Source organism: Notothenia rossii (assembly GCF_949606895.1).
Source record: "Notothenia rossii genome assembly, chromosome: 10".
NCBI classification, from domain to species: domain Eukaryota; kingdom Metazoa; phylum Chordata; class Actinopteri; order Perciformes; family Nototheniidae; genus Notothenia; species Notothenia rossii.
The window spans coordinates 3,263,351-3,289,768 of NC_136908.1; the positions used below are offsets into that span (position 1 = coordinate 3,263,351).

Consider the following 26,418-nt stretch of genomic DNA (forward strand, 5'->3'; position numbering starts at 1 on the left):
ATTTGAAGCTTTCGGGGGATACATTTGAAATGATCTGCACTGTTTTACAAATATTAGACATCACATGACCACAATGATCAAAAAAAGAAACACTTAATTGAAAAATATTTGACGCACAAATGTTGCTAATGGATATATCCCACAATGCAATGCACAAATGTAGGCACAACTGCAAAAACCCTGAAACATAGCATTTTTTTTGTTTACGTTTAAGTGATGTTGGCACTCAAAACAATAGTTTAATTGATGCAGGTGTTTGGATAAAACTGGAAATGATGTAATTTCTTCCCTGACTCTGTAAACAATAAGTATGCACTATGGAAGTAGGACACAGTGTTGGTGAATAAAGGGCTGTAGTTCCTGTTATGGACACTAGATGGCAGTATGACACAGTATTTGTATGATGTGAGGAAGCACAGAGTACACTCAGCAGGTCAAAATGTATTACAAACTCTCCTCTTGGGACTCACTAATGCACTCTCGATTTCCTAGTATTGGATTCCTATTGTGTTCCCTTTTGATGCATAATTTGCAGGAAAGTAGAATTCTGTGACTCACCCTGAGAGGAAAACAGGATATTAGCTTTTCTTTAGAGCACAGTTATGTCTGCTTTGCCTGGATGTAGACGCTGGTTTTGCGGCGCCTCTATGAATGATCGTTGATTATTAAACTCTGTCAAGCATCAGCAGATAAACATTACGCCTTGTTCTGTGATCTCAGCTCTGCAAGGGTGGCACAATTACTCAGAACTTTATTGAAATGGCAATACAGACGAGCGCATTACTCAAATACACTACATACACCTGAACATCAGCAGGAGAGGACTCTTTAAAGTAGAGACACTACATACTGATATACACCTGAACATCAGCAGGAGAGGACTCTTTAAAGTAGAGACACTACATACTGATATACACCTGAACATCAGCAGGAGAGGACTCTTTAAAGTAGAGACACTACATACTGAGATACACCTGAACATCAGCAGGATAGGACTCTTTAAAGTAGAGACACTACATACTGATATACACCTGAACATCAGCAGGAGAGGACTCTTTAAAGTAGAGACACTACATACTGATATACACCTGAACATCAGCAGGAGAGGACTCTTTAAAGTAGAGACACTACATACTGATATACACCTGAACATCAGCAGGAGAGGACTCTTTAAAGTAGAGACACTACATACTGATATACACCTGAACATCAGCAGGAGAGGACTCTTTAAAGTAGAGACACTACATACTGATATACACCTGAACATCAGCAGGAGAGGACTATTTAAAGTAGAGACACTACATACTGATATACACCTGAACATCAGCAGGAGAGGACTCTTTAAAGTAGAGACACTACATACTGAGATACACCTGAACATCAGCAGGAGAGGACTCTTTAAAGTAGAGACACTACATACTGATATACACCTGAACATCAGCAGGAGAGTACTCTTTAAAGTAGAGACACTACATACTGATATACACCTGGACATCAGCAGGAGAGGACTCTTTAAAGTAGAGACACTACATACTGATATACACCTGAACATCAGCAGGAGAGGACTCTTTAAAGTAGAGACACTGCATACTGATATACACCTGAACATCAGCAGGAGAGGACTCTTTAAAGTAGAGACACTACATACTGATATACACCTGAACATCAGCAGGAGAGGACTCTTTAAACTAGATACACTACATACTGATATACACCTGAACATCAGCAGGAGAGGACTCTTTAAAGTAGAGACACTACATACTGATATACACCTGAACATCAGCAGGAGAGGACTGTTTAAAGTAGAGACACTACATACTGATATACACCTGAACATCAGCAGGAGAGGACTCTTTAAAGTAGATACACTACATACTGATATACACCTGATCATCAGCAGGAGAGGACTCTTTAAAGTAGAGACACTACATACTGATATACACCTGAACATCAGCACGAGAGGACTCTTTAAAGTAGAGACACTACATACTGATATACACCTGAACATCAGCAGGGGAGGACTCTTTAAAATAGAGACACTACATACACCTGAAAATGAAGCAAAGATATGTCCTCTTTAAGTTATTTGGAATAAAACTGTGATGTGTCTAAAAAGTACTTTTCCATCTCCAAGAACAACATAACTTCATGTCTTTAATCTTTTTTGTTGCCCTAATTGTCCAGCTGGTTGTACTCCTTTGAGCTGCTATAGTTCTTGTACTTATTTCTGTATGTCGCGCGCCTTTCAGACTTTGACTGGAGCTCCTTCTGGCTATGGAGTCGCTTCCTGGACTACATGCAGTGCGTGCTGTCCTTCACACTGATGGCCGCCTACGCCACTTACCTCTTCCTGGACTCTGTGCTTTTTGTGGAGACCCTCGGTTTCCTGGCTGTCTTCACTGAGGCGATGCTGGGAACCCCGCAGCTCTACTGCAACTACCAGAACAAATCCACAGAGGGCATGAGGTATGTTTAATAATAATAATACTGCAGTATCCACACACTGAAAGTCCTGCATGAAGTGAGAATGAAGAAACAAAAAACAATGTAACAGCATGAACCACTATGTCTTCATTGCTGTAATTTCTTTGTCCTCAGCCTTGAGTATAATTTAAAATCAGTCGGATGACAATCAAAACAAAGCTTTTTGCATCCTCGATTAATTATAGTGTTTTTATCCTGATGAGTGCTGTTTTATTTACGAGAGCCACTTCCATCACAAGCAGCTCTCGCTCGTAAGCAAAGGCTGCAGATTATATTGTCTTACATACGATCATTAACACTGACACATGCTTATTAAGTATTTCTGGCACCTGTCGAACAGGAAATAAAGCCGGGCTCCTGACAACTAATTATTATGCTGACATGACATTTAACCCTCAGAAGTTTCTCTGGAAATCTATATGCTAATGAGGTATTCTGTCTTTTTGTCATTTGGGCTCATTAAGGTTGATATGCATCACGTCTCAGGCTGTAATTAGAGGCATTGACGTAAAGTAGAGTTTTCTATATCCTATACAGGTTGAAAATATTTACCACTAGCCTTTTAAGCTGGAGACGAGTCCGAAGAAAAGCATTTTTAATTAGTCTATGCAGCTTTAAGTGTCAAGGGCACCACGGCAGGGCAGGAGGTGAACTGGGACCTCTCCAAGTAGCAGTCCACAATCCATATTTAGGTCTGGTGGTCAGGGACTTGAACCGGGACCCTACAGCTCCCAGTCCAAGCCCCTACTGACCGAGCACTAAACATGTTTTCGATTATAAGGTGTTATGTGAAACAGTCCGTGATGGACGAGAGTGAAAATGGAACCCGTGCTATTTGTTGTTTGTATATATCACGCAGTCTGTCTTCCGGTTGTTGCCTCTTTTGAATGACGAATACACACTACCGCCACCTGCTGGTAAGGAGAGTTATTTCCACTCACGCATGCGCAGTGCATACGTGCTACTTGGACGTCGGCTGAAGTCTTTGCGGTGTGTTCTAGTGCGATTTTTTTGGGCCAAGACGCAGGAGACTTGAGGTGACACAACAATCGGGTCCGTCAGGACGTGTTCTTTGGTGTCACTTTGGTGTGTCAAGGCCTTTTAAAAGGAATTGAAAAGTCAAAAGACTTGCAATGTAACACACTGATAAGAAACCCCTCAGTTGCTTTCTGCAGCAGAAAGATAACAGAACTCCAGCAGGGCTTCATGTCAACTGAACCGGCCATGACAGCTCCCTCTCTGTCCCATGCCTTGTTTATTGTTTATTTATTTTTGTTTGTGTGTTTGTTTGTGCTTCCTACCCTCTGTCTGCCACCCTCATTGTTCACGGAGCTTGTGACTACCCGATTTGCGAGTTGGTCTGCCGTAAACGTATGTCACATTTGTATATGATAATGTATGATGTCAACAAAAATAATCTTAGTTATCTGCAGAGATGGCAACAGTACACACATCCTTCACTCCAGTAGAAGTACAGATACTCGTGTTTAAAAATACTCTGGTAAAAGTAGAAGTACTGACTAAACTTCTTTACTCAAGTCAAAGTAAAGAGGGCTTTGAAATATACTTCAGTAAAAAGTACCCATAACTAGCAGCTGTTTTAAAGAGTACCTGACCTCCCTTTATATTAATAGAACAATAATGTCATTGTTAGCTAATGAATGTTTCCATGGTGACCAACGGCAACATGACAACGTTTCCATTGGTCCCTCTTCTTTAGAGAAGACCAGGAAATGATGGATACACGGATCGTGTTCAAATCAATAGGCACGCAATGACTCTAAATAATAATGATCACGCCACCAAACACACATTCAGACTAAAGGAACCAGCCTGTTTGGAAATGAGAGAAGTAGAAAGTACAGGTATTTGGGTTCAACATGTAAGAAGTAGAAAGTACAGGTATTTGAGTTCAACATGTAAGAAGTAGAAAGTTCAGGTATTTGGGTTCAACATGTAAGAAGTAGAAAGTACAGGTATTTGTGTTCAACATGTAAGAAGTAGAAAGTACAGGTATTTGAGTTCAACATGTAAGAAGTAGAAAGTTCAGGTATTTGGGTTCAACATGTGAGAAGTAGAAAGTACAGGTATTTGAGTTCAACATGTAAGAAGTAGAAAGTACAGGTATTTGAGTTCAACATGTAAGAAGTAGAAAGTTCAGGTATTTGTGTTCAACATGTGAGAAGTAGAAAGTACAGGTATTTGAGTTCAACATGTAAGAAGTAGAAAGTACAGGTATTTGAGTTCAACATGTAAGAAGTAGAAAGTACAGGTATTTGAGTTCAACATGTAAGAAGTAGAAAGTACAGGTATTTGTGTTCAACATGTGAGAAGTAGAAAGTACAGGTATTTGTGTTCAACATGTAAGAAGTAGAAAGTACAGGTATTTGTGTTCAAAATGTAAGAAGTAGAAAGTACAGGTATTTGGGTTCAACATGTGAGAAGTAGAAAGTACAGGTATTTGGGTTCAACATGTAAGAAGTAGAAAGTACAGGTATTTGAGTTCAACATGTAAGAAGTAGAAAGTACAGGTATTTGGGTTCAACATGTAAGAAGTCAAAGTAAAAAGTGGTCAGAAAAATAAGTAGTGGAGTAAAGTACTGATACCAGAAACATGTACTTGAATACAGTAACAAAGTATTTGTACTCCACTACTTCCCACCTCTGGTTATCTTACGCTAACAGAGAAATTCCAAAGCTGGGAAAGGCCTTTCAGATTGAGCAATAACTGTCATACAAGAAGAATAAGGATCTAATAACAGAGTTTTGTTCTTGAATCAGATTTTTTTTTAATGAAAAATGGTTAATTGTCATTTCCCTTTTCCAGCAATCAACTGAAAATAATTAGATATTAATGCCATAAATGATTGCAAACATTTACAGTTTCTTATTTTTCCACTTTGATAGCTGTCAACCAGAAATTAAATCCATTTCTCACTTCTTCTAAGAATGTACACTAAAAGGATCTCTTCTCAAATAATCGGAAAATTACGTTGTAATAACAATAACTCATCTCTCTCGTTCAGATTAATGTGGTCGGGGTTTGTTCTTCTTCTTTGTGAAACGCCACTGTTTCAAATGTCCTACTTGGGTTCCTGTACGTAAAGAGGCTTTCAGTCAGGGTGGACATGATATTACCCAGACTTAAAATAGGCGTTTTTTCCATTGAAACTTGTTCGAAACTTGTGTCAATGTGTCTGACAAATGGCCGAAATCCAGTTAAATATTATTTCGGTTTATTATTAAGATTTTTAAAAATTGATAGGAAAGGCTGTATGCAATTAATGACATCATGAAGGCATGGCTTTATATTTTATAATAGTATTTCAAATACCCGTCAATTGACTCGTGCATAATAAAAAAAACATTATTTTTTTATTTTATTTAGTTATATATTTAGTTATTGAGGAACCAGGGAGTGCTAACTGCAAAACATACGGCATGGCTGCCCCACTCTATGCGTCAACATGCTTTCAGCCAGGGTGGACATAAAGGTATCCATAGATACAGCCTATAATCAAACACTTAATTTTCCTGAGGTTGCAATGCCTTCTGGTCTTTTTCGCCACTTCCATGATGGATTTCCTCTGATTGTTGGAACCTGTAGAAAAAAACACTTTTATTCTGAAGTCTTGGCACAAAAATCCTCCTGATTGCTATGGATGTTTTTAGAAAGAGCCTTCAAGTTGTCATGCTATCAAACCCAACAGCAGGAAGTATGATTCTGCATACCTATTTTTAGGGTTAAAATGCAATAGCAAACTTCGATGGATGCAGAAATACAAAGCAACATCACAGAATGGCTTCTTTTAGGCATGCACAGTATCTTTTGTGAATGACCTCTGAGGGGTGTGTGTGTGTGTGTGTGTGTGTGTGTGTGTGTGTGTGTGTGTGTGTGTGTGTGTGTGTGTGTGTGTGTGTGTGTGTGTGTGTGTGTGTGTGTGTGTGTGTGTGTGTGTGTGTGTGTGTGTGTGTGTGTGTGTGTGTGTGTGTGTGTGTGTGTGTGTGTGTGTGTGTGTGTGTGTGTGTGTGTGTGTGTGTGTGTGTGTGTGTGTGTGTGTGTGTGTGTGTGTGTGTGTGTGTGTGTTCTGCAGACAAGGCTGCCATAGGAGTCGGATGATATTGTTTGTGTCCTCTTCTCTCCCTTCACAACCTGTTGGGTCTGGCAGGCTGTTGCTAGGTTACTTAGACCTCACCACTCCGTTCAAGGTTTATGTGTGTGTGTATGAAGTGTGTGTGTGTGGAAGGAGAAAAAGCAAGATCCCATGAAGTGAGGATGTTTTTCTTTCAACGTGCTATTTTACTAAAAGCAAAAATAAATTACTTAAATCACGAATAATTTGGTTGTTTTGATGCACGCTGAAGGAAGGGTTAGGGAATTAATGAAAGTCTGAATGAACAAGTGCACACATGCTTTTTGCAGACACAACAACTAACAGACAGGAGAAGTAAAACAAGGTGTCTTTTCCTGTAAGTTGGTGGAAGAAAAAAGAGTGATAGGATCCCAAAAAAACCATCCTCCAAGTTAAAGCCCACGCTCCAACTGGAGACACATTTTTAACAAGTGTCAAACTACTTCCAGAGCTGTAGCCATGATACAAACTGTCATATAGAGTGGTGTAGGAATGAGTAGAAGTGAGAATAGTTGAACCTATTTTTGGTTAGATGGCTGAAATAAGGCCCTATTGTGCTTTTGGTATTTATAGTGTGTTTTAGTTGTTGTGCATGTAAATAGTCTGCAAAGGCTACAATCCCTGTGTTCCCTTCAGAGATAGATTATCTGCAATAATGCCAATAAATCCAATAGAAAGATCCCATTGCTTTTGTTGAGGGAGCCCTTCAAAAATACTTCATATTGTCATTATCAGCACTGTCAGAGAAGCAGCAGCAGAGCAGTTTTTAATAATAAAATATGGACAGAGGAGATGAGTCCCATGAGGAAACAGCTGAAGGTGTTTGGTTTTATTTCTGATGTACATAGAGTGCCACAGTGACGCATCCTAAAACCTGGAAGTAAGCTCCTTCCGGTTCCTTCGACAAAAACGCAATAGGCGCTTTCACACAAAGTACTTTTCCCACAAAGGTTCCTGAGAACTCTTTAGTTCTCATGAACTAAGTACAGATCGCGTTCATACCGGAAATTTGTTATTGGGGGTGGATTGGGCAAATGAAGCCGATGACGTCACTTCTTTTTCTGCTTTGGGTCTACTGGCAGGCCGCAAACAACTTCACGGCGTATACTGCCACCCGAAGTCCCCGGCCGGAAGTCCCCGGAGTTCTACTGAAGCCTTCCGAGTAAATCTCCAGAACGCCGACACTTACTCATCTCCACCGCTCCCATGTTTTATTTTGTGTTGTCATAAGTTAGTCTCTCTGCGTTGGTGCGCTGGGCTAATGCTAACGCTAATAATGCAATGCGAGGATGATAAAATGGTGGCTTCACAAAAGTTTTGGGGAGTTTGACGGGGCGTGGTTTGCAATCCGCCCAGCCAATCCGACACAGGAACCTTTTTCTCCCACGAAAGTCCCTGCTCTCTAGCAGGGACTGAAAAGGGGCTAAAAAAGGTTCTCTAGAACTAATTTAGTTCCTGGGACTTTTTGGTGTGAACGCAACTAAATCGTAGTTCTCAGGAACCTTTGTGGGAAAAGTACTTGGTGTGAACGCGCCTAATGCAATTTCTCCATAGGATTTTGGAAAATAGCTGGAACTAAGGTCTGTGGTTGAAACACATTGAAGAGACGGGTCACGTTTTGTTCAGCCGGATAATCTCCACATGTCTACCCTACTTTTATCCTTTTCGAATCATAAATCTAGTCGCCAGAAGCAAAATTCTAACGTTATGCTATAAAGGAACTACAGCAGGGTCGCTGCTTCAACGTCACGCCAACTTCAGATCCATATTCAAACACACAGATTCAAAATGGTACGAGTTGAATCGTTTGTTTGAACAGTCTGCAGGAGGCAGGGACTTGCTTTCAAGCAGAACAGAAACTAACTCAGAGGAGTGTTTACGTGTTCGGCGTAATGACGTACAACGGCCTGCACGACTTCTGTAGTCCTATTCAGCCACTTGGTAACAACCATCGTTTTTCAGACACGTCAACTCTTCAGAAATCACCAGTGGGGTCACTGCTGATGGATTTAATGTAGAACAAAACGTGATCCATCTCTTCAATATTTCTCAACCACAGACTTTATTTCTAGCTATTTTCCAAAACCCTACGGAGAGATTGCATTGCTTTTTGTCGAAAGAACCGGAAGTGGTAACATGCTAACGTACTTCCGGATTTTAGGACGCGTCACTGTGGCCCTCTATTGACCCCGACGTCCTCTGTTAACCTCACTGATGCTGTTTGACACCATCCATAATGGCCCCTTAGAGATATGCGTTGATGCCCCTCATACATTGTGTGTATGCGGTGTCCCATATCCTCTCCTAATCTTTTCTTTTTTGACCCTCAGTGTTATTTCACTTCCCCTCTTTTTTCCATGTAACGTATGCATTCTGCAACAACAAAAACAACAGGGACACAGTTGACATTTAAACTGGCTGAAATGAGAACTGTTGCCCCAAAAGATATTATGACAATTATGAAGAAAGAAAGATTAAAATTCTCTGTCTGTGCCTTAACATTTAAAGCTGAGAAATCACACTGTTTAATCCATTTTCTGCACTTATACTACTGGGTTTTTCCATTTATAACAGGCTTGAAAAAGACCCCACTGTTAAAGTAGTGAGGTGCCTTTTTAATACAGCCACATGGAAACCACTTTAGCGTTTGGAGAAATCCACAAATAGACAGAATAATTGTGCCGGGGTGAGAGATTTAGAGGACTGTATGCTTTGTTCTGGAAGTATCAGCTGTATTCACTGTTAAACAATAGCATTCTGTGGTAAAAGAAATACCTCTGTGATAGTGTACAGGCAAATGACATCATTGTCAATAGGACCGGTATCCTTTTTCAAACTATTAATATTTAATGAGTTGTAAATGCCTCCTCAGTCTTAGCTTGTTTTTTGTTTCCTCTTTGGCTCATGATAACCATGTTTGTATTTACTGTATCTACTCCTTCCACAAGTTGAAAGTAGCACTATTTCAAGTTCAACTTTGACCTACATCTAGGTTTTATTCCTGGTTTCAGACAGAGGGTGAAAAAAGGTGCTGCAGTATGAGAAAAATAAAGAGGTTTTTGAACATTAAAGCATGGAGACATGTCCCAGTAGAGACACTACATACTGATATACACCTGAACATCAGCAGGAGAGGACTCTTTAAAGTAGAGACACTACATACTGATATACACCTGAACATCAGCAGGAGAGGACTCTTTAAAAGTAGAGACACTACATGCTGATATACACCTAAACATCAGCAGGAAAGGACTCTTTAAAGTAGAGACACTACATACTGATATACACCTGAACATCAGCAGGAGAGGACTCTTTAAAGTAGAGACACTACATACTGATATACACCTGAACATCAGCAGGAGAGGACTCTTTAAAGTAGAGACACTACATACTGATATACACCTGAACATCAGCAGGAGAGGACTCTTTAAAGTAGAGACACTACATGCTGATATACACCTGAACATCAGCAGGAGAGGACTCTTTAAAGTAGAGACACTACATACTGATATACACCTGAACATCAGCAGGAGAGGACTCTTTAAAGTAGAGACATTACATACTGATATACACCTGAACATCAGCAGGAGAGGACTCTTTAAAGTAGAGACACTACATACTGATATACACCTGAACATCAGCAGGAGAGGACTCTTTAAAGTAGAGACACTACATACTGATATACACCTGAACATCAGCAGGAGAGGACTCTTTAAAGTAGAGACACTACATACTGATATACACCTGAACCTCAGCAGGAGAGGACTCTTTAAAGTAGAGACACTACATACTGATATACACCTGAACATCAGCAGGAGAGGACTCTTTAAAGTAGAGACACTACATACTGATATACACCTGAACATCAGCAGGAGAGGACTCTTTAAAGTAGAGACACTACATACTGATATACACCTGAACCTCAGCAGGAGAGGACTCTTTAAAGTAGAGACACTACATACTGATATACACCTGAACATGAGCAGGAGAGGACTCTTTAAAGTAGAGACACTACATACTGATATACACCTGAACCTCAGCAGGAGAGGACTCTTTAAAGTAGAGACACTACATACTGATATACACCTGAACATCAGCAGGAGAGGACTCTTTAAAGTAGAGACACTACATACTGATATACACCTGAACCTCAGCAGGAGAGGACTCTTTAAAGTAGAGACACTACATACTGATATACACCTGAACATCAGCAGGAGAGGACTCTTTAAAGTAGAGACACTACATACTGATATACACCTGAACATCAGCAGGAGAGGACTCTTTAAAGTAGAGACACTACATACTGATATACACCTGAACCTCAGCAGGAGAGGACTCTTTAAAGTAGAGACACTACATACTGATATACACCTGAACATCAGCAGGAGAGGACTCTTTAAAGTAGAGACACTACATACTGATATACACCTGAACATCAGCAGGAGAGGACTCTTTAAAGTAGAGACACTACATACTGATATACACCTGAACCTCAGCAGGAGAGGACTCTTTAAAGTAGAGACACTACATACTGATATACACCTGAACATCAGCAGGAGAGGACTCTTTAAAGTAGAGACACTACATACTGATATACACCTGAACATCAGCAGGAGAGGACTCTTTAAAGTAGAGACACTACATACTGATATACACCTGAACATGAGCAGGAGAGGACTCTTTAAAGTAGAGACACTACATACTGATATACACCTGAACATCAGCAGGAGAGGACTCTTTAAAGTAGAGACACTACATACTGATATACACCTGAACCTCAGCAGGAGAGGACTCTTTAAAGTAGAGACACTACATACTGATATACACCTGAACATCAGCAGGAGAGGACTCTTTAAAGTAGAGACACTACATACTGATATACACCTGAACATCAGCAGGAGAGGACTCTTTAAAGTAGAGACACTACATACTGATATACACCTGAACATCAGCAGAATTTGTCAAAACAAATGTGTAATAAATTATAGAAGTACACAAACATAGTGAAAATAAGTAGTAAGTAATAAATAATATTTGAAACTTTGGCACCGATGGAAACTCTCTCAGCCAGTGCTTCTGTAAATACAAGAAGACAGATGTTTTATGGGTGTGTGTGTGTGTGTGTGTGTGTGTGTGTGTGTGTGTGTGTGTGTGTGTGTGTGTGTGTGTGTGTGTGTGTGTGTGTGTGTGTGTGTGTGTGTGTGTGTGTGTGTGTGTGTGTGTGTGTGTGTGTGTGTGTGTGTGTGTGTGTGTGTGTGTGTGTGTGTGTGTGTGTGTGTGTGTGTGTGTGTGTGTGTGTGTGTGTGTTAATGGTTTTCAGGCTGCAGCTATTATTAGAGATGGTTCCCAGCCTAGAGAGCCAGAGGAATGTTCTGATACTGAGCAGCCTGCCATAAAACAAATACATCACAACACACACAGATTAACACAACATAGAAACAGAGAGATGGGATGTCCAGCTGCTGCCTTATAAGGGAGGCTTGTGGATCTGGGCTGCATCCCAGTGAGCTAGATAAGAAGGCCAGGGCCTTATTTAGCCTGCTGTACATACATACATACACACACACACACACACACACACACACACACACACACACACACACACACACACACACACACACACACACACACACACACACACACACACACACACACACACACACATACGTGCTGGTATGGATCCCTATTGACGTGCTGTTTCGTCGCGCTGTGGCTCTGCTCTGTCAGGAAACATGAAAATCACTCGATATGTTTCTGTTTGTTCAGGGCACAAAATCCTGTTGTTGTTGTGTTGCCAGGAAGTGCATAAACACACATGTGAAGTGTACAGATGCATCAGTGGAGGGGTGTCCGAGCTAAAGGGCTGCTATGGTTTTCAGTACTATCCACTGTTACATGTCCAATATGTGTAGTAATGAATTATTATTATTAGGGTTGGGCGCCAGGGAGCAGTTGGGGGTTTTATTTTTTTGCTCAAGGACACCTCGTGCCCCAGAAGTGAATTGACATCTTTCCAGCTGCCAATCCACACTCTGTATTTTTTATATCGATGATCGAACTCCTCATTTTGGCCTTAGAGTAGCAGATGAAAGACTTTTCCTTGTGCGTATTTTAGGAACACTTGTTGAGAACTTGTAAAACATGGCTCCAGAGAGATCGTCTTTAACAGAAGAGAGATTGAAGGCAGAAAACAGTCTTTATGGAAAATGCTTTCAAAGTTCAATTGAATTTAAACCTGTGGCTTCAGGAGTCTGAGTTACACACATGAAGTGCTTATCTTCAGGCATTACAGCTTCTTAAGTACACAATCCCTTTTTGTGTGCTGTTGCTCAGCAAGCAAGCTGGTGTTGAATCACAGAAAGCACATTTTTGTATTAAAAAAACAATGCAAGCTCTCATTTTGTGATACATGGCTTTGTTCTTCTTATTCCTTCAACACTTTTTCTCAAAAACAATTTCCTTCTGAACTCCGCTGCAACTCTTCCGATTATACTTTCCAGTTTTTAAGTTAATAATTGGTGCTTAGTGATTTAATGCTGACGCTTTGCTTCCACCTCCATCGTGTGCTGTTTGGAAGGCAGCCGAATAAAACCTGAAGAGAGAGGATAAAACATTTAATGGCATTGATTCCAGACTTCACTGAGTCTGTTTAGTAAGATGATTATATATTTTAAATTATGTATTAAAGGGGTGGGGTAGGTACGTTTGAGAAACCGGCTCGAGATACACTTTTTGTTATATTCCATGGAATGCTCTTAACATCCCGATATCAATGAATATCTGAAGTGCTTTGACAAAACATCCATTAAAAAATATCATCTGTTGAAGCCGTGGCGCTGTAAAAAGCTCGACCAATCATCTGAGCCGGCTAAAGTAACTGGATGGCCTACCTGCCTGTCAGCCTTCCATCTGTGCACAAACTTATCTCGTGCCCTCATTGGTCATGTGCACGTTCGTGTGTGTTGGAGGAGGGGCTCTGTCAGGAAGTGGCAGATTTGTTCCGGTTGTGTATTTTCAAATTCTAGCGCACTCGAGCTGGTTTCTCCAAGATTACCTACCCCACCTTTAAGCATTCACATAGGTTTGGCTTTCTCAAATATGGGACCTTTTTGAACATTAAAGCATGGAAACATGTTAACGTATAGCTCTTATGTCTATTTGTACCCAGTAAACAGCGGAGTTGCTGTTGCTGACTGTCGCTAAAGTAACCAAAGGGCAACACTTCTGTTAGCTTGTGACAAATGCTGCTTTTAAATGAGTGGGAGGAAATGTCGTTTGATTGAGAAAAGATCTGTCTACTTGTGATCAGATCAATTAAAAGTTAAACACAACTAAATGCCAGACCAATCGACGATCAACAAAAGCAAGGTTGGCATAATCAGAAATATTTCCCAACTTGATGACTACAGACTCCAAAATAGTTATCCTGTAAACACTGGCAAACAAAATCAAGTAATACCCATATTAACAAAGGATTGACAGTTAAGTTTAATATATTTTGTTTATCTAAAACTTCAATTTTTTCCAATAAAAATCAACACAAACAACAATGATGTTGTGTGAAATGTTTGCTAACAATTACAGTTCCTAGGCACAAAGAGAAATTGCAATCGGCAAGAAAATTGCAATCATTGCTTTTCTTTTCGTAATAGATTGAGCCAGAACAAAGTCATATTCTTACCCTCGAAACATTTCAAAATACCTGCAAATTCCTCCATCTTTGCATAGCCTAAGAAACATTGTGTGCTTTAACCCTTATATAGTATATAGTTACATGTATGTACTCACAGAAACACAAACAAAGCTACTGTTATTCGATGCTTCTGCAAACCAGTGTACAAATTGTAAAGTCCTTCTCCACCATCCTCATATCGGCCCAGTTCTCAGCGTGCCTTCTCTCATCCTGCCTCTATGGATGTGTCGGAGAAGGTGACGGATAAGTAGCAGGACATGTTGCAGCCTGTTCCTCGGCCCTTCCTCGCGTTACCTCTTATTAGGGAACCATCGGAGGAATTGATCAAACTACGACTCCTGCTTCTCTCGTCATTACCTGCAGATTCACATCATCACAACTCATACAGCAGCCACTAAGGGGGGTGAAGCCGGGGGGGGGGAGGGGTGTGAAATGCAAAAAGCTATAGAGGGCGAGGGAAAGGTGGTGGGAAGATGAATGGACAGTGAGGAATAGAAAGTGCTGTGGAGAGCGGGCTTGTAGAAAAGAAGAAGTGTGTGAAAATGGAAGCTTGACATTCAGAGGTTGTGCTGGGAAAGAGCAATGGGGGGGGAGGGGAGCGGGGGGGGGGGTTTGCACACATTGGCTTTACAAATGAGGAGATGCACAGCTTTACCCCAGCGAGGCAGAAAGACAGATATTTGGGGTTACACTTCGCTTTGCAGGGCGCATGTTTACATCTTTGAGAGGCTTATAGAAACACAGGGAATCTGCTAACACAAATACTCCTGTTTTCTTTCTCGTAATACCACCACGTTGTTCCTGCTGCGGGAGTCAAAGCTTTGTTGTGTTTATTTCAGTATGTTCTTAGATCAGGGGGGTCAAACTCAAATACACAGTGGGCCAAAATAAAAAAATGGGTACTAGTGGAGGGCCGGACTGGTTCAATGTTTATTGCAGAACTTATTGAAATGAACTTATTGCACATATTAAACCTGGAACTAACAAAGCTTAAATGATTGCCTATAAAAACAACATTAAACATTAAATAATCAGTTCGTTCATTTCTTATGGCTCTATCTGCAGCTTTTCCAGAGTCAGTTCTTATGATTACATTTTCCCACAGGCCAACAAAAGCTTCAACAAAACTATTTCCCTCAAAGAGAAACCAAACATGCCCTGTTGTCGTGAGAGAGAAAGTGCAGAAGGAAACATCCATTAAACTCAGTGAGCTGCTCTGTGATGCTAGCTCAGATACTTGGCATCTCATCTTGGGTGCAAGGTCATCAATGTTTGGGCTCAGGCTCTGAGCTGAGGAGACCCTCAGGATGGAGTGAAGGTGTGCGTGCAATCTACCGGCGGGCCAGATCTAATAGGAATTAGAAATTATCCTGCGGGCCGAAATTAAATCCACCACGGGCCTGATTTGGCCCCCGGGCCTCGAGTTTGACACATGTGCTTTAGAGCAACCCTAGAGTGGTGCAGACATTTTTATTTGTTTGTGGTTAGATGCCTGACATAATGTATGTGGTTAAAAAGCTTTCGAGTTTTGTCCTACGACATAACATCGTAAGTAAATACCAAAAATACCTCTTTGAATCAAAGGAAACCTCACAATCTGGTATTTTGCATGGCTAACCCTAAACCCTAAACCAACCCTTTGTATTTGAACAGCATTAACTCCGGGAGTAAAACATCTCCCGCAGAGCTTATTCAAATATTACTGACTAACCAAACCCACACGCTCTAAAATATAATAGTGTCCTGCATTCACAACCTATTTTGGCTCTGCTCCGAAATGTAATGGCTTCTTCCTTGGCCAATTGTACGCCTTTCCACCAAGTTTCATGAAGTTCCAACCTGTTCTTTTTTCTGTTATATTTTGACAAACAAAACAAACCTTCTTGTCTTTTCAGCACAGTTGCTTCTAGAGAAATGGCCTTTCCATTGCAGAGTAGAGAACTTCTGCTAATTAAAAAACATTATATTCAGGCAGGAAATCTCACATTCTGGACGAATAAAACCCAAGCTCTGTTGCATGGCTAGCCCTAAACCAACCCTTTGAATTTTAATAGCACCTATTCAGAGACTCTCCTTCGTAGCTTATTCAAATAGTGCTGAATAACCAAAGGGAGACGCTCGAGTGAAAGTACTTCAAATGTCTCCGCATGAGTTTTTGCATGGCTAACCCTAAACCAACCCCTTGAGTTGTTATAGCACTTACTCAGGGAATACAACATCTCCTGCAAAGCTTATTCAAATAGCAACTGACTTGAATCTGCTCCAAAATGTAATGGCTTGTTTCTTTGCTCTTTCCACCAAGTTTCAAGAAAATCTAACCAGTACTTTTTTCTGTAATCTTTTGACAAACAAAACAAACCTTCTTGTTGGAGGTCAAAATGTCTTTTCAGAACAGTTGCTTCGAGAGAAATGGCCTTTCCATTGCAGAGTAGTGAAAGCAATTCTAGAACCCTGAAGGCAAGAGAGACTGAAAAGAGTCAAGGGAAGCTTATAAAAGTTAACAGCATTTAATTACACAAAATATGCGGTGATGTACAAAATGAAATGTGCGAGTGGAGGCGCTCTCCACATCCGACCGGTCAGTTCAGGTCAGGGGGTCGAAGAGATCAATTCTTGGCTTGCTCTTCCTGTTGTCATCTGAGGTCTTCTCCTATTGGCCGGCGTTGTCGGGGGGCGGGTCCAATGCAATTCCTGCCTTTTTCTGTAGCTAAATTGCATCATTCTGGCGTCTGTGGTTATTTAAACATTCCCTGCTACACATTATTCAGCGTCAATAAATGAGTGCTAATCCCAGTGTGCTCAGTGTACAACATCACATGTCAGTTCACCTTGGTTCAAGGTTTGAAATCGTATGATTCCGCCAGATGCTAAATGCTAACCGGAAGTGACGAATTTTCAGAATAAAAGTGTTAAGCTAATAGTGAGAACTTCCGGTTTTTCAGAATAAAACTGATTTAAATCAAATAGTGTATTTAATTCAAATTACGCCATATCAACATTGATTTTAATTTCTAACAGTAGAGAACTTCTGCTAATCAAAATGCATTATATTCAGGCAGGAAATCTCACAATCTGGACGAATAAATCCCAAACTATTTTGCATCTCTTGCCCTAAACCAACCCTTTGAATTTGAATAGCACCTATTCAGAGCCTCTCCTGCGTAGCTCATTCAGATAGTGCTGACTAACCAAAGGGATACGCTCGAGGGAAAGGACTTCAAATGTCTCCGCATGAGTTTTTGCATTGTTGTCGGCAGGTACTTTCAGAAAAGCACATCTGAGGATTCCTGAGTGTGTTTTTGCAGACCGGAGCATTGTACATTTAGAGCTGGCTCAGTCCTTTCTCTGCCAGCAGTGCCCATCTTTATTCCTGCCTCAAGCATGAAGTAGTTGATGAAAAAGAAGACGGACTCTGCAGAAGTGTTGCTGCTGTAGAAAACACCCAGAACCATTAGTGGAGTCTTGCTGTACTTTCAGAGGCCTCATTTGTTCGGTGGATACAGTCTTTGTCTATTCTTGAGTCTGACCTGTAGAGAAAGTCGTTGGCTTGGACCTCAGGGCTTCATCCTGTGTCTCGTCTCCCCTTGTTAGACTTCCCTTTTCGATCTCATTAGTTGAGTTTACAGCTCTTCCAAATGCCAGCGAGAGGCTGAAGCTCAGGCTGTAAAGAACTCTTCACCTTTTTAAAATCACATGACGCTTTTTTTCCAACATTTACTCTTTTGCTTTACTGTAACTCACCCTAAGAGCAGCCAGCTCAGAGTGTACCGGAAACACTTTTATGAAGTTAATCGTTGGAAACAAGGGTTAATGAGAAACATGCGCTCTGAGAACATTCATTATTCAATTTCCCATAATTGAAAATGTGCTGTTCCCTTCTTGATTAAACTGATATTGCATATTTTTGTCCAGCGTTCTGCTGTCATTAACAACAAATTGAATCTAGACACAGAAAAAAAAAGTATGAGAACAGGATGGACATTTATTTACGGTGCATTACAGGTCTTTTTACAAGAGATGTTAATGCCAAGTTGAAATGTACAGAAACACATGAATACATTCTGTAAAATATATAAATAATAAGTGAAATAATTACAATTATTAAGAATGTCTCTACTCCAAAAACTAATTTCATTATTATTGTCATAATTGTATTTTACGAGGTTAATTGTTGGAGCTGAGGTTTATTGTAGGAACGCCAAATGTTATTTTAAAAAATAAGTATGTAATAAATCCCTTGAATAAATAATGTTAAATATATTGATAATGTGTCCACTTTATTTTGATCATCATAACTTTATTTATTTAGTTTTCATAGTCGTAGTAGTATATGAAATAACTTTAAAATGTTGTTATAAAATTAAGTACGATGACATTTATTATTCGTTTGACTTTAATAATAGATGAATCTTCCCTTCTCTTTCCCTTTCCCCCCCAGTATCAAGATGGTGCTGATGTGGACCAGTGGCGACACCTTTAAGACGGGATACTTCCTGCTCACTCAGGCTCCTGTTCAGTTCTGGACCTGTGGCCTTCTGCAGGTCTTTGTGGACTTCACCATCCTCTTCCAGGTGTATTACTACAGCCGCTTCCCTCAGAAACCAGTTTCCCACACCGCCTCCCACACCACCAGTGCCAAAGCCCTCTGAGAACCCCCTCTGAAGACACAACAGTGACTGAGGAAGCACTTTTAAGAGGGGCTGTGAACAAGTTTAAACACACAGGAGTACCAAAGCACCTTGAGATGATGCAGGCTGCTCCCTTAAGTATAAATAAAGACACACACACACACACACACACACACACACACACACACCAATTAGGCATGAAGATACACACACTGTGTTTCCAACGGTACCTGACGGACACTTGTTACAAACGAACGTTCCTTTTTTATTTATCCCACTGACTTGTTTTCAAACTGGACGTGATGGAATGCAGAGTTTATCTTTGTGCATGTGGAGAATATAATGCACACACTCGTGAGAATATACGCGGTAAATAACTAGAGACGTATGCACTGTAATCTGTGCACAACGAAATGTGAACCTTAGCTGGTGATTGTTGCATGGACCCTCGGCCTTAAAACACACATTCAAACATGGCTTGCTGCATTTACGAGCAATCCAAATGTATGAATCAATCAAAAGAATATTCAACATTACTGAATGTAGAAAATGATCTCCCCACACAGTGGAGAAATGCTGGTCAGTGTACCACTTGTTGGACAGCTGGTGATAATGTGCTGTGACAAACTCAATCTTGTGGGATAGTTGGGGAGGAATGGGATCGTAGGAAACTAGAGGCAATCAGACTTTTACCAAATAAAGGAACATCCCAAAAGGGTTAAAGTAAACAATGATAAGAAACATAAGAGGCCTTGATGGTAACAGAGAGCTTTTGTTGAAGACATAAGTCTTTTGTCTGAAGTCGGAACAATCATCCACCCCATGTTCAGGTTGCACCGTTTGTCGTAAAGCCAAACCCAGGATTACTTGTCCTGAAGCCATGAAGGACATTTTTCATTCCACAAAATCATGAAACCCCAAAGTCGTTCAGGTGCGTTGACACTGAAGGCAATTGCGTACAAAGTCATTAACGCAAGTTTGCAAGAACATGCTACTAAATGCGTACTTTTGAGCTAAATCCGGATTATCCCGTAGGTTTCTAAATCCGAATTAAGAGAGATTATAACTTGCCAATTATATACAGCCAAATTATTCTTTTAGAAAACCTTTTTATACCAGGCTACTTCTGAATATGCCCAGAAACCTCACTTCCAATCAGCTTTGGATAACCATATTATTTTTTATTACAAATCCAATCTCATTTGCTGCTTTGGGAAGTTTTTACCTCATCGCCATTTTTATCACAAGACAGACAGACAGAGAAGAGAAAGAGGAAGAGGAAGAAGCTGTCACATAACACGTTGAAGGGTTTTCCTTTTTTATTGTTTCGTAATCTTTCTTTGGGGAGGTGAGGAATGCTAAACTCGGAGGTGTCAGGCCTGTCAGCTCTTCAGTGGACTGTGTACCCGAGCAGACCCAAATCTGTCCTCCTCTGCTAAGCCCTAAGAAATGAAAACTTCCCTTTTTTTTGTTCCAGAGGGGATGAGGCAGCAGAATATTTCTTTGCCCACTCTTAAAATACCCCCCCAAAAAGGTCACTTCTTAGTTGTGGATTCGTACTTCTTTTGTGTTTACACGTTTGTTGTCACCCTATTTATTTGGTTACCATTTTATTAAATATAAATCTAGTGTATGACTGTTGTTCATTTAGACAGTGGTGAGGGTGATTGTAATACATGTGGTGGGTTTCACTTTGTTATTTTTTTGTATTTCTATATTGATTTGTCATTTGAAGGTATTTTTTTCCCACAAACTGCCATGTTGTGCATTTTATTATTTGTGCAACCCACGTATAGTTTTGTTTATGCACCAAAAAAAACAAGTTACCAGCATATATTTTAAGCAATTTTTTTACTATGTTACATTTTAGTTTTTTTCCATCCCAATGAATAATATTGCATTTGCGCCCAATAAAGAGGACACGGAGAGACTCATGCGTCATGTTTTGTTTGGAGATGTTTGTGTCAGTTGTGCAGACATCCATCGTTTCTCCCGTCAGCGATTCAGCTCTGGCAGACATCAGTTGTCAAAGGAAGAATAAGCCGAGGTCCGTCTCTGGGCATATGCAATCTAAATATTAAGCACATTAATTGTAAGCGGGAGACAGATAAAATGTGCCAGCACAGAACGGGCGAAAGGAGGGATTTATAATATTCCCTTTATAGGTCACCAAGTGCCTTTTAACAAAGATGGTCTGTCCCTCATAGATTAGGCTTGAATAAGATATCTGCATTTTTGTTCATGCATATTGTTAAACCATCAATTTGCTAAAGAAAGATGATGGAACAAATACGTTTTGAATTCATACTCAAGGTCATAAAAACACAACACTCAAATTTGAGTGACTGATAAATACTTAAAAACGGCTGCTATGGACTTTTGCAAATATTGGAAGTGATGGTGCACTTTTCTAAGCTTATGTATCTTAGTAATTAGAATATTTAGTTCTATAGTTAATAGAATTTTACTTCAGTAAATGGAAAAAATCCGGAGCTATGTCAACACAGTCTCACGGCATTTCATGTTATAGTCACGAAATTAATGTAATCTATTGATTTGTGTTCACCAACACGATTTCCCTATTTTTTTCGTGTCACACAGAACGATTTTAAAAGCAATGTAAATAATAACAAATTAGAAGGAAAAAGAGATTAAAAAAATACAGATTTCAGTATTCTGACACAGAACGATTTTAGAAGCAATGTATTGGTAGTATGTTTCGTGCCTGCACCAAATAATAACAAGTTAGAAGGAAAAAAATATTTAAAAAATACAGATTTCAGTATTCTGAGGCTCTGAGCCATTTATTTTCCTCATGGACGGAAAAAAAAGGTCTGACATTATACAATTTAAAATAAAAGGGATAGGGTTAGGCTTAGGGTAAGATATTGAGTAAGGACCTGTTTTTATGAACCACACAGCTTCTGGTCTTCCAAGACCCGACCGGACAAAAAGACGTGCTGCAGGCACGAGACATACTACCAATAGAAATACATTGCTTTTGTGTGACACCAAAAAAATGCAAAAATCGTGTTGGTGAGCACGAATCAATAGATTAAATTAATTTCGTGACTATAACACGAATTGCCGTGAGACTGGGTTGCATATATCTTAGTAGTAGATAAACAAAATAACCTTTCTTTAAATGTTTTAGTTGTTTGGAAGGGCTTTCATCTTATTAACTCTACTGTAAAAATACTGTAATGAGTCTTCTTAATACGGCCCCATTGATTTCCTTTCAGTAAATGGAGAAGATCCGAAGCTATGCTAGCTCATTTAGCAGTTATTTAGCTGGTGAACACGTTGCAGCATTTAGCAGCTAAATATCCAGATAATTTTCAGGAGCTGGCAACCACAAACCACGGTGAAAATGGAAGTAAATATTGGACTAACTTTCATAAGGACACTCCAAATAAATGCTAATGATGCTCTGTGTCTGCCTTGATGTGTGCATTAGCAACTGTTAGCTAATACGCTAATGCTAAAGGCCTTTATAGCTCGCACCAGGAGTGTTTTTCCTGTGGTAATAATCAATTCAAACTGTTTGTAAAAACGTTATTTTGCTGATATTTTGGGATGCAAATTGAGGCAGCTCTGTTGTAAATTTGCTGCTGATATGAATTGTTTTGCTTTGTGACGTTAGCATGTATGTCACACGCTAGCTGTGTAAAGGCCTTCATCCTTGGAACCAGAATGGTGTCTTCTATCTTTAAAATCTAAAAATCTATCTCTGATTTAATCACAAGCTTTTTAATAACATACTTTGAAGAAAGAAGAGTAGTCTAAAATAACCTGCTTGAGATCCCGGCCATAAGGTGAATTTAGTTCAGGGTCTTTTATTCCCGTTAGCAACGCGACCAAGAGCTCGAGCTACATCTTCCACAGGCTCATTTTTTCAAAGTGCTGTCAGTATTGATCAGATTTACAGCGCATTGTGCCAACACCACTCCAGGAAACATCATTCTTTCATTATTAATAACGGATGTGGAAAAGAAAACATGACTCAAGCCGCAGACGGACCAATTCCGGATGTCATAATTGCAGAAACACAGCACGCACTCTTGCAAATTTGAGAGCGTCCTTGTTTATAATTTAATTGTAAAATCAAAGCCTCTCCACTCGGAGACTGTTTTCATTATAATCATTATAACATTTTTCAGAAGAGAATACCGATTCATGACGCAAAGCAGAGATCCATTTCACTTTTTTTTTATTCAAATGATGTCTTATTTCACCATCCACTTAATCAAAACAATATTCTCACTTCTTAAAAACTGGCATATAATGGGTATATTTGTTTGAAGTGTTCTGTGTAATATTTCCATGCTTTTGTAATGTTTCAGTGAATTCAGAGTTGTGAGAATAAACATGCCCCTGCTTATCAAAATATCTAATTTGCACTCTCGAGCACTTGATGAGTTCCAATCATTTGCAGAATGTTGTGGGGTTTTTTTCAGTACAAGGCACTCAAGTGAAATGAAATGAAGTGCTGTATGAGCAATTAGAGCAAATCGTGTAAGACTTGGAACATTATAATTAATTATCTGAAATGGTTTTAGTCATTAAAAGGTCCGTGGGTTTTAGTGCCTGAATGATGATGTTTAACCAATCACACAACCCTCTTAATGTTTGTTCTACTGGCTTTTTCCCCACATGGTAAGATAGCTTGATGTTGGTAAGTGTAGAAACATCCTCTTGTCATTCCACAGTGAACAAAATGTCTCACACTGACTGCATAGCCCTTTGAAAGAGAAATGACTCTTGTGTAATCATGCTGGATATTAATTAGCTTTGTATCATTGCAAATAAAAGTGCTGACATCATAATGAACGTGTGTGAAACCTTATCTAACAGAGCCCCCGGTTGAGCAAATACAGAGTAAATGGAGATGATATGGCACATCAAAGATGAAACTACATGTCTGAAGTCTCAGCAAACACCTTTATTCTCATAAGCAGCTACGTGAGGAACATCAATTATTAGTCTTGAGGTCTGAATAACAACGTGTGATGTTTTGGTGTTGGATTTCCCTTTTTTTTGCAGACTTATGTGAATCACAGTCAGCCAGAACTGTCATTTTTTGAGATCTCATTTGACTGGTTGTTTATTCATGAATGTTCTAATGTTTGCAGTCTTTTCAAGTTCAAATGTATGCTCTGCAGCTCCTCAGTAAAACTTAAGAAACTCAGATACACCCTGGAGCACGAGCGCTTCACACGATCAAAGCCGGGGACCTCAATCTCCCGAGAAGGAAAGTCCCACAATCCTTCAGCTTGTCAACTTTGGAGTCCCACGGGAAACACAAACAAAGCAGCTAAGCTTTCATCGCTCTAATGTCAGCAGCCCTTTGTGCAGCTATGAACTTCCTCCTCTGCAGGGATGTAGCCGAGGCCTCAGTGATCCCGTGATAACTGTCCGTCTCTTGAGAATCTTCACTGTTTTGAGACTTGGTGCTATCCTGCGAGCCCGGCTTGTGCCTCGAGGCGCGATTTTGCTCTTCTTTAAGCTCTATGTAGGAGCGTGAGAAGGTGTGAAAGATGGACGTCACGGGGAAAGCCATGAGGAGGATTCCGCTCAAAATGCTGCTGAGTGCCACCACTTGTCCAGGGATGCTTCTTGGCACCATGTCTCCGTATCCTACCGTGGTCATGGAGATCACGGCCCACCAGTAACTCCCGGGGATACTTGTGAACTCCTGCTTGGCGCCCAACTCGCTCTCAGCTAGGAACACAAGTGGGGAGAACAGAGCCATGGCTACGCAAAGGAAAAGCAGCAAAAGTCCGAACTCTCGCGTGCATCTTCTCACTGTTAGCCCGAGTGTCTGCAGGCCTAAAGAGTGTCGAGCCAAACGCATCACGTAAAAGATCCGTAGAGCTCTCAGGACTCGGAGAACTAACCCCACTTTCTCCAGGTAGTTGTTCCCGGAGCCTGTTTGTTTCCCGCCGACAGAAAAAGAGTCCACGATGAGAGTGATGTAGTACGGGAGGATGGCCAACACGTCGATGAGGTTCAGAGGCGTACGAAGGAACGTCCACTTGCTCTGAGTCTGGATGAAACGCAGCAGGAACTCCAGGGAGAACCAGGCGACGCACACCGTCTCCAGAACAAAGATGTTGTAGCACCTCTGGGAGCACTCGCCCTGCAGAAAGGGAAACAGAAGCACACAGAGAGACGTTAAAGGTCGCCTATTATGATGAACTCCTCTTCTTCATGTCTCTTCTTCATCAACATGTGTCCCCTCTTCTTCATGTCTCTTCTTCATCAACATGTGTCCCCTCTTCTTCATGTCTCTTCTACATCAACATGTGTCCCCTCTTCTTCATGTCTCTTCTACATCAACATGTGTCCCCTCTTCTTCATGTCTCTTCTACATCAACATGTGTCCCCTCTTCTTCATGTCTCTTCTACATCAACATGTGTCCCCTCTTCTTCATGTCTCTTCTACATCAACATGTGTCCCCTCTTCTCATGTCTCTTCTACATCAACATGTGTCCCCTCTTCTTCATGTCTCTTCTACATCAACATGTGTCCCCTCTTCTTCATGTCTCTTCTACATCAACATGTGTCCCTTCTTCTTCATGTCTCTTCTACATCAACATGTGTCCCCTCTTCTTCATGTCTCTTCTACATCAACATGTGTCCCCTCTTCTTCATGTCTCTTCTACATCAACATGTGTCCCCTCTTCTCCATGTCTCTTCTTCATCAACATGTGTCCCCTCTTCTTCATGTCTCTTCTACATCAACATGTGTCCCCTCTTCTCCATGTCTCTTCTACATCAACATGTGTCCCCTCTTCTCCATGTCTCTTCTTCATCAACATGTGTCCCCTCTTCTTCATGTCTCTTCTTCATCAACATGTGTCCCCTCTTCTTCATGTCTCTTCTACATCAACATGTGTCCCCTCTGTGGAAAAAGACTCCGAAAGTTTCAGGAACAAAGATTCTCTCTCTTTTTGTCCAGATCCATTTATATAAAAACCTGTCAGATTTTGGCCACTTTATGATGTCATAACAATGTTTTGTCTTGTGTAACCAGTAGCCAATCAGCAACCAAGGTAACCCCCCCCCCCCCCCCTTATCACCTGAATCTCCTCCTAGAGCACCATTGAGTTCTTTGTAACCAAATGTCTCTCAGAGGGGCGTGGGGAGGGGCTCCTTATTTCATCTAAAGTAACAGACAGAGAATCAGCACTTTCGAAACAGGGCTGAAACAGAGGGGATTATGGGTAATGCTGCAATGATCTGTTTGGTGTTTCAGCCAATCAGAGACAGGCTCTGTATATATCTGAGACCTGTAATATATTGATGAAGAACAGTATGATAGGGGACCTTTAATGGTTTCGTTAAATTACACAACAGCAGAAATACCCCATTGAGTGGCGCAGGAATGAGTCCTAGAACCCAGAAATGAGTCAGCATTTTAAAATTTCTGGTTCCCTCGCCTCAAAGTCTGCGTTTTTTGGAATGTATGTTTCTCCT

The 26,418-nt window shown here is 40.5% G+C and overlaps 2 protein-coding genes across 5 annotated transcripts in view; one reads left to right on the plus strand and one right to left on the minus strand.

The window, feature by feature from the left end:
* Positions 1 to 20,868, plus strand: part of slc66a2 (solute carrier family 66 member 2) — a 29,370-nt gene extending 8,502 nt beyond the window's left edge. For all 4 annotated transcript variants that reach the window (XM_079652704.1, XM_079652701.1, XM_079652703.1 and 1 more), the window contains 2 exons: positions 2,250 to 2,466; positions 18,749 to 20,868. In XM_079652704.1, the coding sequence (XP_079508830.1) occupies positions 2,250 to 2,466; positions 18,749 to 18,959 (428 nt within the window). In that variant the 3' untranslated portion in view covers positions 18,960 to 20,868. The remainder of the gene's footprint in view (positions 1 to 2,249; positions 2,467 to 18,748) is intronic.
* kcng2 (potassium voltage-gated channel, subfamily G, member 2) lies at positions 20,461 to 25,143 on the minus strand (the record flags this gene model as incomplete). Its single annotated transcript, XM_079654632.1, has 1 exon — positions 20,461 to 25,143. A coding segment is annotated over one exon (891 nt), but the record flags the coding sequence as incomplete, so codon positions are not given.
* Between the last annotated feature and the right edge of the window lie 1,275 nt (positions 25,144 to 26,418).